The sequence below is a fragment of the Lepisosteus oculatus genome, chromosome 26, assembly GCF_040954835.1.
Source record: "Lepisosteus oculatus isolate fLepOcu1 chromosome 26, fLepOcu1.hap2, whole genome shotgun sequence".
Classification (NCBI taxonomy): Eukaryota; Metazoa; Chordata; class Actinopteri; order Semionotiformes; family Lepisosteidae; genus Lepisosteus; species Lepisosteus oculatus.
The window spans coordinates 3,721,210-3,736,415 of NC_090721.1; the positions used below are offsets into that span (position 1 = coordinate 3,721,210).

Sequence of the window (15,206 nt, forward strand, 5' to 3'; positions counted from 1 at the left end):
AGCGGAACAAAATTGAGTTTACATGGACTGAACCTGTTTGCAAAAGCATGAAACAAGTGTTGAGCTTGTCCTTTTGTAATTCGTTAGAACTTTGCCATGTTCTAATGGGAACTGAAAGGAACAATAGGGCAATTTTGCTTTTCATTGTTTTCTCTGTACTGAATTGCTTTGGAACAGCTGTGAAGCCTGACTGGGTCTGACATCAGTTTCCAGTCAGATGTGCAGGTAAATATTGTCCCCTTTGTTTCGCAACAGGAATTGATGTCACCTGCTTGGTTATGAAATTCATGATAATGTCACCTGCATGTTTTGTGCTGTTGTTGCTTTTGGAAACAATGAACCTGTGCTAAACATACAGCCCTAAAAAAAAAGTGTGGAGCAGTACTGTACTTATAAGTACTTTGGTCCTGTAACCCAGAATTGTGACCCTGAGACAAAGGGGCTTGAAAGCAATGGGCATCATTCACTATGATAAGTGAAAAATCCATCCTGCTGCCTTCTGGTGCTTCAGACATGTTGACATGCAGGCTCACGTGGTGAAAAGCACATGACCTGACCACATGTGTCAGAGGCTGCGAGTGCACTCGCTTAATCTGTCTTGCGCTTGGTACGCTGGCTGTCTGCGCAAGATGAGGAGATTAAAAATGTGAAACTCCAAATTGCGTGTTGGGGGCAGGGGTGGGGGGGTGGATCGAAAGGAAAAACAAATGTCATCTCCTGCAAGGGTGGGGTTTGGTGCTGTTCCCACTGGAAAGAGCTGATGGGGCTAAAAAAAAAAAACGTTTTGCATTTTCAACAGGACTTCTTAAAACATGTCATCAGCTGGCATTCTTGTATCAAGCTGGGGCAGGCTGCCTTTTCTACCACTGCCAGATGTGTCAGAGAAGAAGGGGCAGCTTTCAGGGCCTTTCTGCCCCCCTACTGGGCATCGCCTGGCACAGCCGGAGCAGAGATGAGTCATGCTTCCCAGCTTTGTGTGGTTGGAACTTCAGCATCCTCTTGCTGTAGCGTTGAATAAGCAGCACAGAAACAAAATTCAGCTTTGTGAGTTGAATATTGTGTGGTCTTTCCCCGGCCAAAGATTTAAAATGCTTTGATGTGGTTTGCAGTAACGTGAATGCAGTTTTTAATGACTTAGTGGCTCAGCTGCTCTACAAAGAGAGCTATACCATAGTAGCTGGCAGGTTTTGCCAATCAGTATCGCTCTGAACTTGCTTGTTGGCTGTCCTAAGAGATTTAGTTTGTGCAAGTGAATGCATTAAATGACTTAAGCCCCAAAAATCTCTTAAGGCCTCAATTTCCAAAAGTCTCTGCATTAAACAGGCATAGGCTGAAAATCTTGGAAATGCTGGTTTTAAGACGAAAATAACTAAAGATTAATTGTATGTCTGGCTCTATTCTTTCTCTTCAGTGTTTTTGATTAGCTGCAGGGTTATGGTTAATATAATCATAGAAGATCTATTCTCCCCACTTTGCAAGCTGACTGTGCATTAATTTGTCTCTCTCTTAAAACTGGTATCTCTTTTTTTTATATGAAAATGTTTCACCTGACAGTTCCAATGCATTAGTGATATGAACAGTTCAATGTCAACCCAAGTCACGTGCAGCTCTTAAGATGTCAAGCACCGGCTCGATAAATATGCTTCTGCGAAAGACATACCGTATACCAGTTGGGCAGTAAATGTTTCCTAAAGGCAGCTGTGAGTTATGACCCTTGGACAGCGTTGCAGTACCGCATGTAGTGTTCTGTAGCTGCTGCAGTGTGCAGGAGCTCTGCAGCAGTGTGTGATATTGATGCAGTTTACTGTGGCAGTGACTCATCGCAGCATGGGCCAGGACAGTAGAGGAGGAAGCAGGCAGAGAGAGAGAGAGTACTGTGCAGCAGAATGCTGTGTCATTGATGCTCAGTGGTGATTCCTGCCGTCTTCTGGCCTCGCATACGGTGCTAAATGTTGACGTGCGCTGCTGCAAAAGGTGCTACAGCAACAGGAAGATGCTGCTTAGCACAGCAGGAAAGGAAAATGAAACGTAGAGCCATTCAGTCACTTGCGTGCACACTCCTCCTCTCCCACCCTACCTCGTCTCGGAAATAAACACGATTGCATCATCGGGTCCTCTGTGTGAGCAGTTCCTTGCTAGCCTCCTTCAGGGAAGCAGATTGTGTCTTAGCTTGTGTCGCCAGCCTGTGTCAGTCAGGATTACAGTACTGTAGGTTTTGGTCGGGGGTGTGGGATAAAATACCGGGTCTTTACAAGAGAATCTAGCTGCTGTTTCTGCCAGGCAGACGGATTTTGATTTCTGTCTCCTTCAGCCTTCCGCTGCTCTCCAGGCAGCACGTCGGGCGTGACAACCCTCTCCCTGCTGGCCGCGTCTTCTACAACGCTATGGAGGTCGTGTGGCGAGGAGGCAGGCTGGATCAGGAGGGGGCTGGGGAGGGGGATGAAGTGAGAGAGCGAGGAAGGGGGGAGAAGAGGGGGTGCTAGTTGGAGGTGGAGTCTCGTCGGGAGCCCCTCCCTCCCCTTTCCTCTCTCTCTCTGTCTCCACATCACTCCTTGCTGTTTGCCTGTGCACCTGCTGGCGCGCTTGTTTTTTATCCCAGCCGACCGGAGAGGGGAATCTGCCTGGTTTTGTCATGGACGCTCCTGTTGTTTGCTGCCGCTGAGACACAGAAGGAGCCTGCGGGGGCCTGGGGCAGCACTGGCAGGGGCAGAGGGGGGTTGCCGTGAGGACCAGGGCAGTGCTGGGGAAGAATGGTTTTGCCGGCACTGTATAATCTGGCCATACTGCTTCCCTGGCTGTGGGTCTCTCCGGCACAGCCCACCTTTCTCTGAACATGAGCCTGGCTGCACGCGTTTCCTGCTCTATGCTGAACTGCTTTGTAAGTCTGCTCTTCCATTCCATTCCTTTTCCTCTGGGTTGTGTTTTGCACCCTCACTTCTGCAGGAGTCGCCTGGTTAAGGCACAGCTGCACGAACGCCTGGAGTGTCGCGACTGCTGTTTTCCCAGAGATGGGACGGCTTTCTGACTGGAAATAGGGAAGTTATTTGAAAGAAGGTGATGGTTAGGAAACGGGCTGTTAAGCTGTGTGCATGGGAAAGGGAGTCGAATATGTGGGTTTTTTTGTTTTGAGGGGGAGGAAATATAATCTTTGGAAACAGTTGTGTAAATGAAAACACTGTTTTGTCCTTCAAGCAAACCCGCACACCTTTATGCACGTGAAGGAGTGTCTAGGATTTTCCTTGTGAATAGACATTCCTTTTTGTTTTCAAATGTTAGAAAGGTTAGAACACAGTCTGTGTTCGTGGACTGCAATGTGCAGACTGCTTTCTTGTATTGTGTAGATGGTGGTTGTGGTGGAGGCATGGTGAAGTGAAAAGGTCACGCAGGATGAACTCTGACCTTTACTTTAGAGCGTCCTAGACTGAAGACAGCCAGGACCGCGTCTGTCCATCATGTCGCTGGAATGTGAAGGGTGAGGATGCCTTCATAGCAGCGCTGGAGACGGGATTTGTTATTCTAAACCAAAGGGATGGTGAGAAATTGGAGCTGGGACGCTTGTGATTGCACATTACAGCGTCTGGGTTTCACTTGCTGTGATGCAGCTGGGGCAAGAGCAGGCTGTGGCATTGTCCCCGTCTCTCCGTTAGGCACACATCGGCAAACCCTTCACACTTGAAACAGGAGCACCACCCATAACCACATGGCTGAAGTTTGTGGTAATAAGATGTATTCTTCCGTGAAGAACCATGTCAGTATACTTCTGCTGTGGTATATGAAGTGTTTTTTGCTGGGGAGTTAATTTTAATGCTTTACATGGCAGTTCTGTTGACTGTGCCCTGAAAGTATTCAAAGTTTAAGAAATATTTCCTACATACCTTCCTACAAATCCTTCCTCTGTGCCTGGAGGCACACTCAGTATGATGGAGTACTTGATTTCGGTGATGGAAGACTGTCTATATTTAGTTTGCTACTGTTTTTCTCTGTTAAATTCTGAAGCTTTCAGTAGGACTTTTTTTTACTTCTTTTTGTATTTCAGGATGCAGTTCCAAATGTCCTGGAAGGTTAATAACATGAAGTTCACAAACAATAGAAAGTCCATCTTGTTCATTTGGTAATTACTTTGTTAATTGATTGAAAAAATTTAAGGCTGGTTTTGGTCTGGAGTCTTAAAACATCTGAACACTCAATGTAAGGGAGAAATATTCGTCCAACCCCTGTAGCATGAGCATGTTGTCCTCATCCAGCTGTCCCGTTGGTATTGCCTTCTATGAAATGTTTACTGTACCTCTGTGAAATGCTGTACAGTACTGGAGTTCAGTATGCCATTATTGTATTCAGAACCTACAGAAAAAGTCAACACAGTTACATTAGAATTTTTCTATTAAATAGGAAATTTAAAGAGAATTCACTTTCGTTGGTGTGTACTAAACTGGAGCAATAGATTGTTGTATAAACTGCAGACGACCTGTCTGAAAAGGTTTTGCTCTGTGCTTTGTTTTTCAAAGGGCACTGTGCTCTAATGCATCTGCCTAAATAAAACCCAGGTGTAATTGGAGCTCCAAATAAATTTTGCATTGCTGTGCTGGAGTGCTAGCGCAGCCCGTTTGAACACAAATATATTGGACGCCACGGTTCCAGGCAGCCCTCGCTGTGAGACAGCAGATGGGCTTGGCTGTCATTCCTGTTTCTCCACTGCTGTCTTCAGAGGCTCTCTTGCGCTGTCCTTCTTAATTCTCAAGGATAGCCCTTGGACTGCTCTTCAAACAGCCCGCGCGCGCTCTCTAGACCTGCAGTACAAGAAGAAAATGTTTCTGGGGGGGGGGGGGAAATGGAAGAGTGAACTTTTGTGCCTTTGTGCCTTAGAAGGGCTGAGGGGTGGTTTTTGAAGTGCTGGTCCCTAAGTCGTTCACAGCCGACCTCCAGCAGTGCTCTGCCAGGTTCTGCCAGACTCTGTTAGTGACCGGGGTCTTCAGCCAGACAGGGCCCATCTGCTTAGATAGAGTAGAGAAGTGTCCCAGACATACGCATTCTGCCACTGCTGTAGTGTTCCAGCTTGGTCTCTGTCATTCCTGTTGTTTCAGAGGGCTTTTTATCTGGGCTGACTGTGAAAGCATCATAAGAGGGGAGATCCTCAGTGACCCTCAATGGGTTTTACTTTCCCATCTAGAAAGCGATTTATCCATCTAGCAGGGCTTTCCTCCGTGGCTCACCTTTTACAAACTGCTCCCAGACTTCTGAGATATGAGCAGCGCAGACTGAAACCCTTTAGAAAGTTGAAGCCAAGCCTACTGAGGGATAACTTAAGCACCCTAAAATGTCCCAAATGGAGATGTCTGAATCTCTTTGCGGTTCAACAGGCGTGTGTTAAATGTGTTAAACACTAATTTGTTCATTAGAAGAATGTGGTGTCATTTTTTAAATTGATCAATGATGCTTCATGCAGAGAGAAAAAAAATCTTAACTGTCACAACAAAGGCATTGATTTTATTTGCAGTCCAGGGCAGCAGTATGGCAGCACAGTTCAGGATGTGACGAAGGGCTTCGCATTGTTCTCGGCTTCTGCACACATGGTTTGGAATCAAGTTTAGACTTGCACAAGCCTGGTGGTTTGAAATATTTAGCTCTCTCTGAAATATTTAGTTTGGTAATGGGAGGGAAGGAGTGAATGTTCTTGGGCACAGTCTTCCTGTGAACCACACTAGCTCAGGCGCAGACCAGCACAGATGTGTGTGCTTCACGTCGGTCTCTAGGGGAAGCCTTGGTACAGTTTTGGGACAAATAGCATCCCGGCTGATTGCATACACATTGAATGTTAGCTCAGCTTTTCCAGATTTTGCACTGCCTCCGTGTTTTTCTCCCTTCTGTATTTCCGGGCAATCTTAAAGTGACTCGATGCTGTTAAGTAACATTGGAAACAAAGGTTAAAGGAACCTCAGTTTTTTTAAGTGCTGACACATCATGAAAATAATTATTTTTACCTTAACGGAACTTCTTTTTTTAATAATTCCCTTTTTATAAACCCCATTTTCTTCTGCTTATCCTGTTGTTGGCTGTTTTGATTGGTATTTGCCATACAGCCTTGATTTGTAAGCCTTTAAGTTGGCCTGTGTGTCTGCCGGTTGGAGAGGGGTAGGTTCTCGGAGGTGTTTTTTTGGCGTTTCTGCTGCTGCCCGTGAAGATTTGCCTATCGGGCCCGTTTCAGTTGCTAAACCTTAACTCGCAAACGGAAGAGAAAAGACCATACTCAGCGTTGTGGAAGTGGCCATAGGTTGGAGGATTTTATATATTTTTCTTTTTCTGTTTTTGTGATTTAAAAAGAAAGAATCACATGTGGTTGTTTTCTACCCACCTGATTTGGACTCAATATCAAAGTTCGGCTTCACAGCCAATTTGTGGATCAGGTTTTTTTTACCTTGCATAGCGTGCTGGGGCTACGCGCCTATCTTTAAGCTCTCTCTCCCCCTCTGCAGTACCATTAGCTGATTTAATTCTCCTGTTAAATGGGAGAAACTGGCGTTGAAGTCAGGACCTCCAGCACAGGGTTTAGTGGGCGATTGAGAGAATGCTAATAGGTAGCAAAGCCGTGCACAGAGTGAGAGAATATGGTTTCGCTGCGAATGAAGGGGTTTCTTGCTTCTCTAACAAAGCATTTCCATGGCAACTAGACTCCTAGCCTTGGTGGGGCTGTCTGTCTGGCCTTGAATGCTGGGTTTAATACTAACCTCGAGTTGAGCCCATGAGCCACAGTAATTTTGTATTGCCAAAGATCTAAATGCCACTGCAATTCAAGAATGGCATTGCTTTTTTTTGTGTGCATTTTTTGCATTCTGACAGCTCCCACAAAGCAATCCCCACACGTATAAATCAGGGTGTTTCCTTGCCCCCCCGACATTAAAAAGGATTTAGCAGAAAGTCTGTTAATGAATTAAAAGGCATAATGACATTTTCCCTTTGTTGTGGCAAAGAAAACAATCTCAAATAGGCAGTGCGTTTCCTTTGACAAACAAATATTCCTCTTTAAAGGTTTGTTCATCGACGGATGCCGTGTCCACAGAAAGCTCCTTTCCGCTAGTAAAGAGGGAAATTCTCCAGGAGTTGCTAACTGGATTGTTGGAATGTGTAGGTTTGAGAATAGTCCTGATGAGTATTTGAAGCCCGGAACTTCCCAGCAGAAATTGTGGCTCAGGTTGTTTTTTTTGCAGTGCAATCTGGCTTGCCTACTGGGTACTGGAGCAGAAACGAGTGGTTTTTTAATAGTGCAGTGGCTCCACAGACTTTGGAATGCGTGTGTTGTTTGTGATCAGCTTCACAGCGCTCACCGGGGCTGGGGACGGACAGCAGTCGGCGGGGCTGGGGGAGGGGATGTTAGTGTAGCAGAGTGACTAAGCAGAACGGAGAAATCGCGGGGGACCAGACCTGCGCCGTCTTGGGCTCGAGGGGCAGGGGGGAGCTCATCTCCTGCAGCCGGGGCACAGAATGCAATGGCACAGCTTAAATGTGTAGGAAAAAAAACAGATCCGATGTGGTCATTTCAAGCATCCGCTCTGAAACCTGCCTGCTGAGACCCACTCAGCACTGTTATTGAACGCATGTTTATCTCCTGGTTATTCACTCCTCAAAATACGCTACTTCACTGTGCGATTGCAATTTGCTCCTGGTAAAGAGCGTCTTCATCTGTTTCACCACTGAATTGGCACAGTGTGGGTTTCGAGAACCCACACCTATATAGTAAGCCTTGGAAACACATCTACGGTACCTGGGGCCAAGTGTGACTGTATCCTATTAGCAAAGCCACAGCCCTTTTTCTTACAGATCAGAAGTTACTGTTCGTGTTGTGCTTGTTTTTTCATATTACTGCCATCGTTATTGAAGCCATCTGGCCCTTTCTTGGGCAGGTAAAAGTTGCGCAGTTTTCATGTCACGGGGAGAAAACTGAGGTCTGTAAACATCTGTGTGGAGTGATCAGCAATGTTTCATGTTGTCATGATGCTTTACTGTTCCCAGAAATAAACTGCTGGGATTTCCCATCCCTTCTTCCTGGCTTCCAGAGGCAGGTGGAAAATCAGCTCTCGAAAGTGTACTGGATGGATTTTAATGCCACGTTGAGCTCGCTGGCAGAAAAGCTGTCTTGAGAATGGCCCTTGCTCCATTTTCATTTTAACTCTGTATGATTGTCAACAGATGACAAACTTCATCCCAAAAGGCTGTGGAAATTGTCCAATTCCAATATGTAAACTTTATACCATAACGGTAGCCTTTTTGTTTATTCTTCTTTCTTGCTGCCCTGTTTGCCTAATAATATTGTATAAATGGCAAACGTTAGGGTTCAGTATTCACCTGCCTCTTGGCCTGGGTGCTGGGTGCTGGAGCTGCTGGGGTTTCTCTCAGATGCTAATGAGAATTAACAGGAAGCCTGTACCGGCTCTGGGCAGAAAACTGGGATGGGCCCTCACAGACGGGCCATGTTCCCTAAGAGCGAATAGTCTTGAGAGCTGAACAGCACACTACGTTTTGTTCCAAGAACAGTGCTACATTTTTTATTCTAAGAGTGTGATTTTGTAAGTGCTGTTTCTGTATTTGGAATTGGGGGTGGGGGGCTGCTTCTTTTTATTAAATCTTTGGAAATGTAAACAAATCAGAAAGTTGCAGACTTTTTTTTTAATCTGGAAAGGGAGGCTGCCTGGTGTTTGAAACCCTGCCTTGAGCAAACCTTGCCTTTTTCTGTGTGCCTAGCTGTAGCAACACTCCCATCAGAATTTCTCTGACCTTAGGACAATCCCGAGCCCCTGGGCTGTCCGTTTTCCTCCCTTTCCCATAAACCTTTGATGAAATAAGAGGTCTCTGACCTTTGTCCAGCTTCCAGCTTTTCTCTCTCACCTGTTGTGACTCATTCCTCAGACACTTCAATGCTGTAAGGCACATAAATGTCAGTAATCCGTAGGAATTAAGTTCTCTCAGCTCTAAGCTACTGGTGCTTGACCTGTTACCTTTTACCTATAATGGTGCTTTGTAAGATTCTGGGCCGTTGTCTACCATTAGATAAAGAGGTTATCAGAAAGCCAGGGATCTCAAGTATCTTTAACTACTATGGTTTCTGAATAACCCGTCTGTTTCCCAGTCAGAGTCCAAGATGGTCAACTGATGTTATTGCCATGAATTGGGGTTCATGACTGCCCGTTCTATTTTTGGCCCTGTGGCTATTCCTGGTAGTTTTCCCTGCCCTTTAGCTATTCCAGAGGTGTCACGTACAACAGCAGGGGTCTGTTTAAAATGCCCTCAGGCCAGGTCAGGAGCAGTGACCTCAGGCCAGAGTCAGGTTTCTACACAGGTTTGCCCATCCACTCCACAAGAAGGACACAATGTCCCCCCCAGCAGGTATGTTAGAGTGAGGACTAAGTCAGAGCCCTCTCACTAATGCAGAAGTGGTTGCAGTATCCAAGCTTTCTGTAACCGGAGTAGATGTAGCCATCGACGGGTGCTTTCCTTGAATTCCTCCTGGTTGTCCTGCATCAGTGGGTTGTTAATGTTTGCTTCAAATACTTAATCAACTTGATTTTTGCTTAGATGATTGAATAAACTCATGCTGAGGGATGAAATGAAAATTCACTGTAAAGAACAGTCAAAGCTACTGCTACTGTTTACTACTTTGTCAAGTTCTCAGGTAGCCTGATATCTCTAATCTAAGTCATACGGATGCTGGAATTACGAAGTGTAAGTGGGAACAGGGAGGATGTGCCCGGTCATCCATTCCTCCATGGTCTCCTAGACATTCGGAAAAACCCATCTGAAAAGGCAGTCGGGTAGGAAACTGGCACCTGTGTTGCTGGTTACTGACCCTTAAAACTGCTCCTGTGCCTCTATGGTTTGCCTGGTGGAAAGAGGACGCAGTGGGGGTCACTTGTCACCGGGCATTGCCTGTGAATACTTGTAATAATTCTTGAATGGGAAATCCAGGTGTTTTTTTATGATGGTGGCCCTACTGATTTCTCACAGTTATTTGCCATTGCCAGTGGACCAGTTTGCAGTGCAGACCTTTATTTTGTTCTGCAAAGAAAAATAAGCAACTTAATGTGATTATGTGAAGTTCGATTGCAACTCTCATCTCTGCCATGAATGTGTCCACTTTAATGAGTCCTGTTCTATACTTTGAGCATCATCATCATCTCATTGACTGCTTTCACATCCACAAGCATTTCTGTTAGTCAAGGTGGCTGAGGACTGGGGAAAAACTAAACTTTGAAACACTGACCAGCCTACCTCAGCTTATACAGAACTTCCTTAAAAACTGACAGTAAATCACTATTGTCAAATCACTCCGTCTTTCATGAAACCCTCAAAAACATAATTCTGGGATGACTTTGCTTCAGAAGGTGCTTATGGGCATTAATGAGGACACATGGCATTAATGCAGACCACTGTTTTTACACAGCTGGGCTCTAATTACAATTTATTGCATCAAATTAGCAGGTAGACTGGCTCTAATGTAGCATCAAATTATATTAACCTCAGTCAGTGTCTTCTCTTGAAAGACATTCTGTGAGAATTTCAGAGCACACTCCCTCTCTGCACTTTCTTTCCTGTTGTCAGAATACGGGGAATTTCAGGACTGAACAGAATGAATGATTCACTGGGGGTCTCGGAGGCAGCTCCAGCTGTGCCTTTCCAATTTCGTGACCCATTTGTGGACTAAGAAGGGGCTTCTTGCCTTCTTGGCGTGTTGATTCCGATGAATTTACTGTAAAGGAAGGTTCAGCAGGGATTTGCACAGCTTTCAGTGTCATGTCTTTCAGGCTGCTGTCAGTGGTTAATAATAAAAACGAAAACGAAAGGGGAAACCTCTTTATTTCCAGGGGATGAGTGGTGGGGTAGCTATTAGCAGCGTGTGTGCAAATGTGCTTTGGGTTGGATGGAGTCCGAGTTGGGTGTTTTCATTTGTCCAGTTCATCCCCCACAGGAGATGCACACAGGGAAATGAGGAAGGGGGCTGGTCATCGTCTTGCACGTTTCCAGTCCGTTATCACTCCAGAGAATGTCTACACGCAGTTTTCTCTGCAGTTCTTAGCACGCAAAAGGAATGTTTTGCTACTGCTTCACTCTGCTGTGCTCTTTCTGCGGTTGTCAAAAAAAACACAGCTCCCGTTCTTTGGTTCTGTGCAAACAAAGGTGTAAATGAGATTGATGAACTTGGAAATCATGAACAAAGCTGTGGATTGCTCGAGTTTTGGTCGTTACTTCAATTAAAATAGCTTTAGCACAGGCCTTGGAGAGCCCCAGTCCAGCAGGTTCTATAGGTAGGTGTAAAAGTATCAATTTCTAAAGGCCTGGAACGATTTACCTATTATCAATTCACTAAGTGACAAGTTCAGTGAAGTAATTTAGAGATCATGTGGAACACAAACCAATATCATCACTGTAATGGACTAGTCTTCTAGCTAAAAACAGACTTTATACTGGTTGGTCTCTGTTTTTAAATTTGCAATGCTCCTTATTGACAGTTGCTGTCTGGTCTATGATAAAATGCAGTGCCACAGGTCTTCAGAACATAGTGCCCCTGACGTTCATGCATATGTTAAGAAATGTTCCCTGGTACAGTCAGCACTTTGTGACCTTTGTTCATCTTTGTGGCGCCCCCTAGAGTTGTTTTCCCATTAAGGTGATTGAAATCACCACTGCTGGAGATACGGCTCTGTGGCAGTGGAGGGTTTGTAGTCGTTTTTCACCTGAAACCCCCCTTTTTGTTTTTTTGTACATAGATCATCTCTCCTTCTAGGGCTTCTGTGAGGAGCAGCTATGCGGCTCCCTGTCTCTGACAGTGACAGATGAGACAAAACACCTGCTGCATAGAGATCTGAGCTTCTGAAGGGGGGAGAGAGAGGCTTGTCACGAACTGGGCAGCGTTACTTAGCTCACTTGTGACAGCCCAAAATGCCTTTCGCCTGTTGGGGACAGGCTGTGAAAAAGAGGTCGATTATTAGGATCTGGCTTAAACACAGCAAGTTTTTGAATTTCCCTTTTTTTAATTGTAAATTAAATTCAAACTAAACTTTTCTAAATTTACTGTGGTATATGTGTTAAACGCACAATAAATTACGGTAGAGCACAAATGTGCGAATTAATGGAAAAAGTCAGTACATGCATGACTTCAACATGGAAAGAAGAAGTAATTACTAAGCAGGTTTGCATGCTTCTGCAGAGCTAATAGTATTTACAAGGGTTCTTGTGACCAACCTCATCTGAAGCCCATCCTTCAAAAAATATTTTTAAGTGTGATGCAATATTTAAACACTTAATTTGCATTGGTCACTAATATACTTCCGTATTCAATATTGTTTTTGCCTAAAATGATTAATTTGTTACTGCAGGTACAGCAATTCTATTGCTTGAAATGAAGTGCATGCTTTTTTTGAAGGAAAGCACAAGGAAATCTAATTGTTTAACTCTTTCTTTAATTACGAAACATTTGAAATGTGCATAGTCAAATCCTGTTGGCGTGAGAAAGGGATTCTCATTGCAGCACTACCCACAAGGTCATTTTTCCAATGCCTAGAAGTTTGAACCATCTGGAAGCTTTTAATTTTGTTTTGTCTTGATCCCAAATACTTTAACTAGCTGTTGTAGCAACGAAAAAACATACTGTAGTTACACAGCATCGTTCTCATTTTCACTTATTTTTGCAATTCTCTGTTTATCCCACTTTGGGTATCTGCAGTCATTTATATGGATTAATAAGAATTGAAGAGGGAATACAGAATATCTGGTTGTTGGAGGTGCTATAATTCAGAATGCAACTAGGGCCCAGTGTGGCTCTCATTTAGACTGCAGTCTTTTCCTCTCCAACCTGTTGGCCTGGGTGAGATAGCAGGTGTCTGATCTTATTTAAATTCCTGCACACAAGCAAGAAGGATTAAGTAAATAATGACATTTTTGAAACTCTTTGACTACCTGAATGTAGCAGAAGAGCTATAAATAGCCTAACATCTTCCAAACACCTGTGTCAGTCCTGACTGCACAAAAAGAGCATGAACAAAAGTGGATCTAGACTCTTTTATGTCAGTTTTGGCAGCATCACGTTTGTCTAAACTGCAAATGAATACTGCTACTATTGTTTTCGTTTTATGAACTTTTTTATCTCTTTTAATGCTTAAACACTATGACAAAAATAAAACTCTCTAAATAAAAATAAAACCGCAAGGCCTTAACTATGCCAGCAGCAGCATTCCAAGCCTCCACTATCCCACTGCTGACACCATGGGCCCTAGCCCAGTAATAACAAGACAGACTGGGATCCAGTGGTGAGGAAAGGCAGACTTCTTATCTGCAGTAAGACCAGCCAACCAGGTCCACTTCTTCTGCCGAGAGAGGCCCTGATTGGAGTTGTGGAACATGAGATAATCCCATTTAAGGATTCACAAGAAAGTGTCCACAGTGCCACCTGGATAGAGTTGTCCAGGGCACATAGGTCTAACCTCATATGAAACCTTCTAAGAGGAATCAAATACACAGTCTCTCAAACTTAAATGGATCATTTGATGCTGATAGAAGCAGAATTAATATTATTCAAAAATATTGTCAAATGAAAATAGCCTCATCTGTGACACTTAAGCTTTTATTTCGGATAGAAACTGCTCATTAGGGTTTTATTAATAGGAAGCCATTAATAAAAGTAAGAAGTTTGTTTTTGGTAAGAGCCTTTTTCATGAAATATTGGATATAGTGAATAAAATTTCATATCATATCCTTGACTGTGTGGGGAGAAATGTAAATTTTGCTCCTTAACATTGATTTTATATAATGTATTGACTGTGTATTTTGTGGTCTCCACCTCCAACTGCATATTCTGATATCCTGCGATTTGCCAGAGGTTCAATCTTAGTAAGTAACGCATGCAAGTCCCCTTAGGCTTCTTCTTGAAGTGCTGTGGGGGGGGGGGATTTTAAGCGAGGTGCTGAGTCGATTCTCCAGGTCTGGAGCATCATGCCAGGCAGCCTCTCTAATTCTGCCGGACTGCTCTGGTCTTCAGGCTGGCTGATGCCACGTCTACAGCACCGCAGCCAGCGCACACATGCTGGACAGCCTGAGCTGGACCCCTCCGTATAGATCGGCGCGCTGTAGCTTTGCTCTCTGGTGCCGGTCGAAAGATTTACTGTCCGTATCTCATGGACCTGAAACTCCTGGCTGCCGATCATCTCTCCCATGAGACACAGCATATCCATTACAGTGCACCTGCTTTTCAGATTCAAGGCGCACTGCATGTGCCAGCACTCCTGCATCCCTCTGAGCACTAGATCACAGTAGGATTACAGGGAGCGGTCCTGCTGATACCCATGTCATTGGGGTACTTCACTGTAAATGTGAAGAAAGTAGATCGTACATTTAAAGCTGTACTGCCCTCTCCTAAGCTAGGAGAGCTACAGTCGCAAGGATATTTCCGTGTTGGCCAGAAGTTCAACGAGTAGCAGAAAGGTCACTGATGGACAGCTGTTGGAGTTTTGAATGCGTGGAGGGTAGGGAGATTTTTATACCATTTAGCTCTTCTGGATTGGTTTCCATCCAAACCCTCTTGAAAGTAACAGATGATGATTTGAGCCATAGGAAACTCATTGCTTTGGTTGTTAATTTAATCCCCTCCCTATGCAATGTTTGGGATGATTTGACATGTGAAATTTCCATGTAAATTTGCCCTTTCAATACAGCTGCATTATAATGCTTTGCTGTTCAGCCTTTTCCTACAGTCTATTGACTTCCCTGGCTTTGAGCCCATAATATGTGCTGAGAACAGAGCTTAGAGTCCCCCCTGTTGGTTTATAACTCTTCCAGATTGCTGGCTAGACTATCTCAGCGGTGGAGCTATTGACTGGGAAGCCAGTGGGGTAGGTCATCTACCCTGGGTCTGATCCTGGAATCGGAGCTGGTCACGGCAACTGCACTTAATTCAGCCTCTCTGTAAGACACTTATTTCTGGTTGACTTCTTCCTCTGTACCAGCGTATCACTAACCAAAGATTTCTTCATGAAGGCTTCCCAAACTGGTCTGCATTTGCATCCAAACCTTCTTTCTTTCTAAAGTAAGTAAAGTGTCCAAGCTTTGGGCAAATTGAGATCATTTGGAGTGGCTATGCACTGATCTAAACTGATATTGTCCTGTGACGGGTCTTAATTGCTCTGTCTTATGTCTTTTTCAAGAAGGCTATTCAGAGTGAGAACAGG

General features: G+C 44.4%; 1 protein-coding gene across 11 annotated transcripts in view; it reads left to right on the top strand.

The window, feature by feature from the left end:
- mtmr4 (myotubularin related protein 4) overlaps positions 1-15,206 on the top strand; it is a 68,989-nt gene that overhangs the window by 22,804 nt on the left and 30,979 nt on the right. For 4 of the 11 annotated variants that reach the window (XM_015367746.2, XM_015367748.2, XM_015367749.2 and 1 more), the window contains exon 1: positions 2,513-2,878. The exons of the other annotated variants lie outside the window; for them this stretch is intronic. In XM_015367746.2, the coding sequence (XP_015223232.1) occupies positions 2,834-2,878 (45 nt within the window). In that variant the 5' untranslated portion in view covers positions 2,513-2,833. Of the gene's footprint in view, positions 1-2,512; positions 2,879-15,206 lie in introns of those variants that run through there. 11 annotated transcript variants of the gene reach the window in all.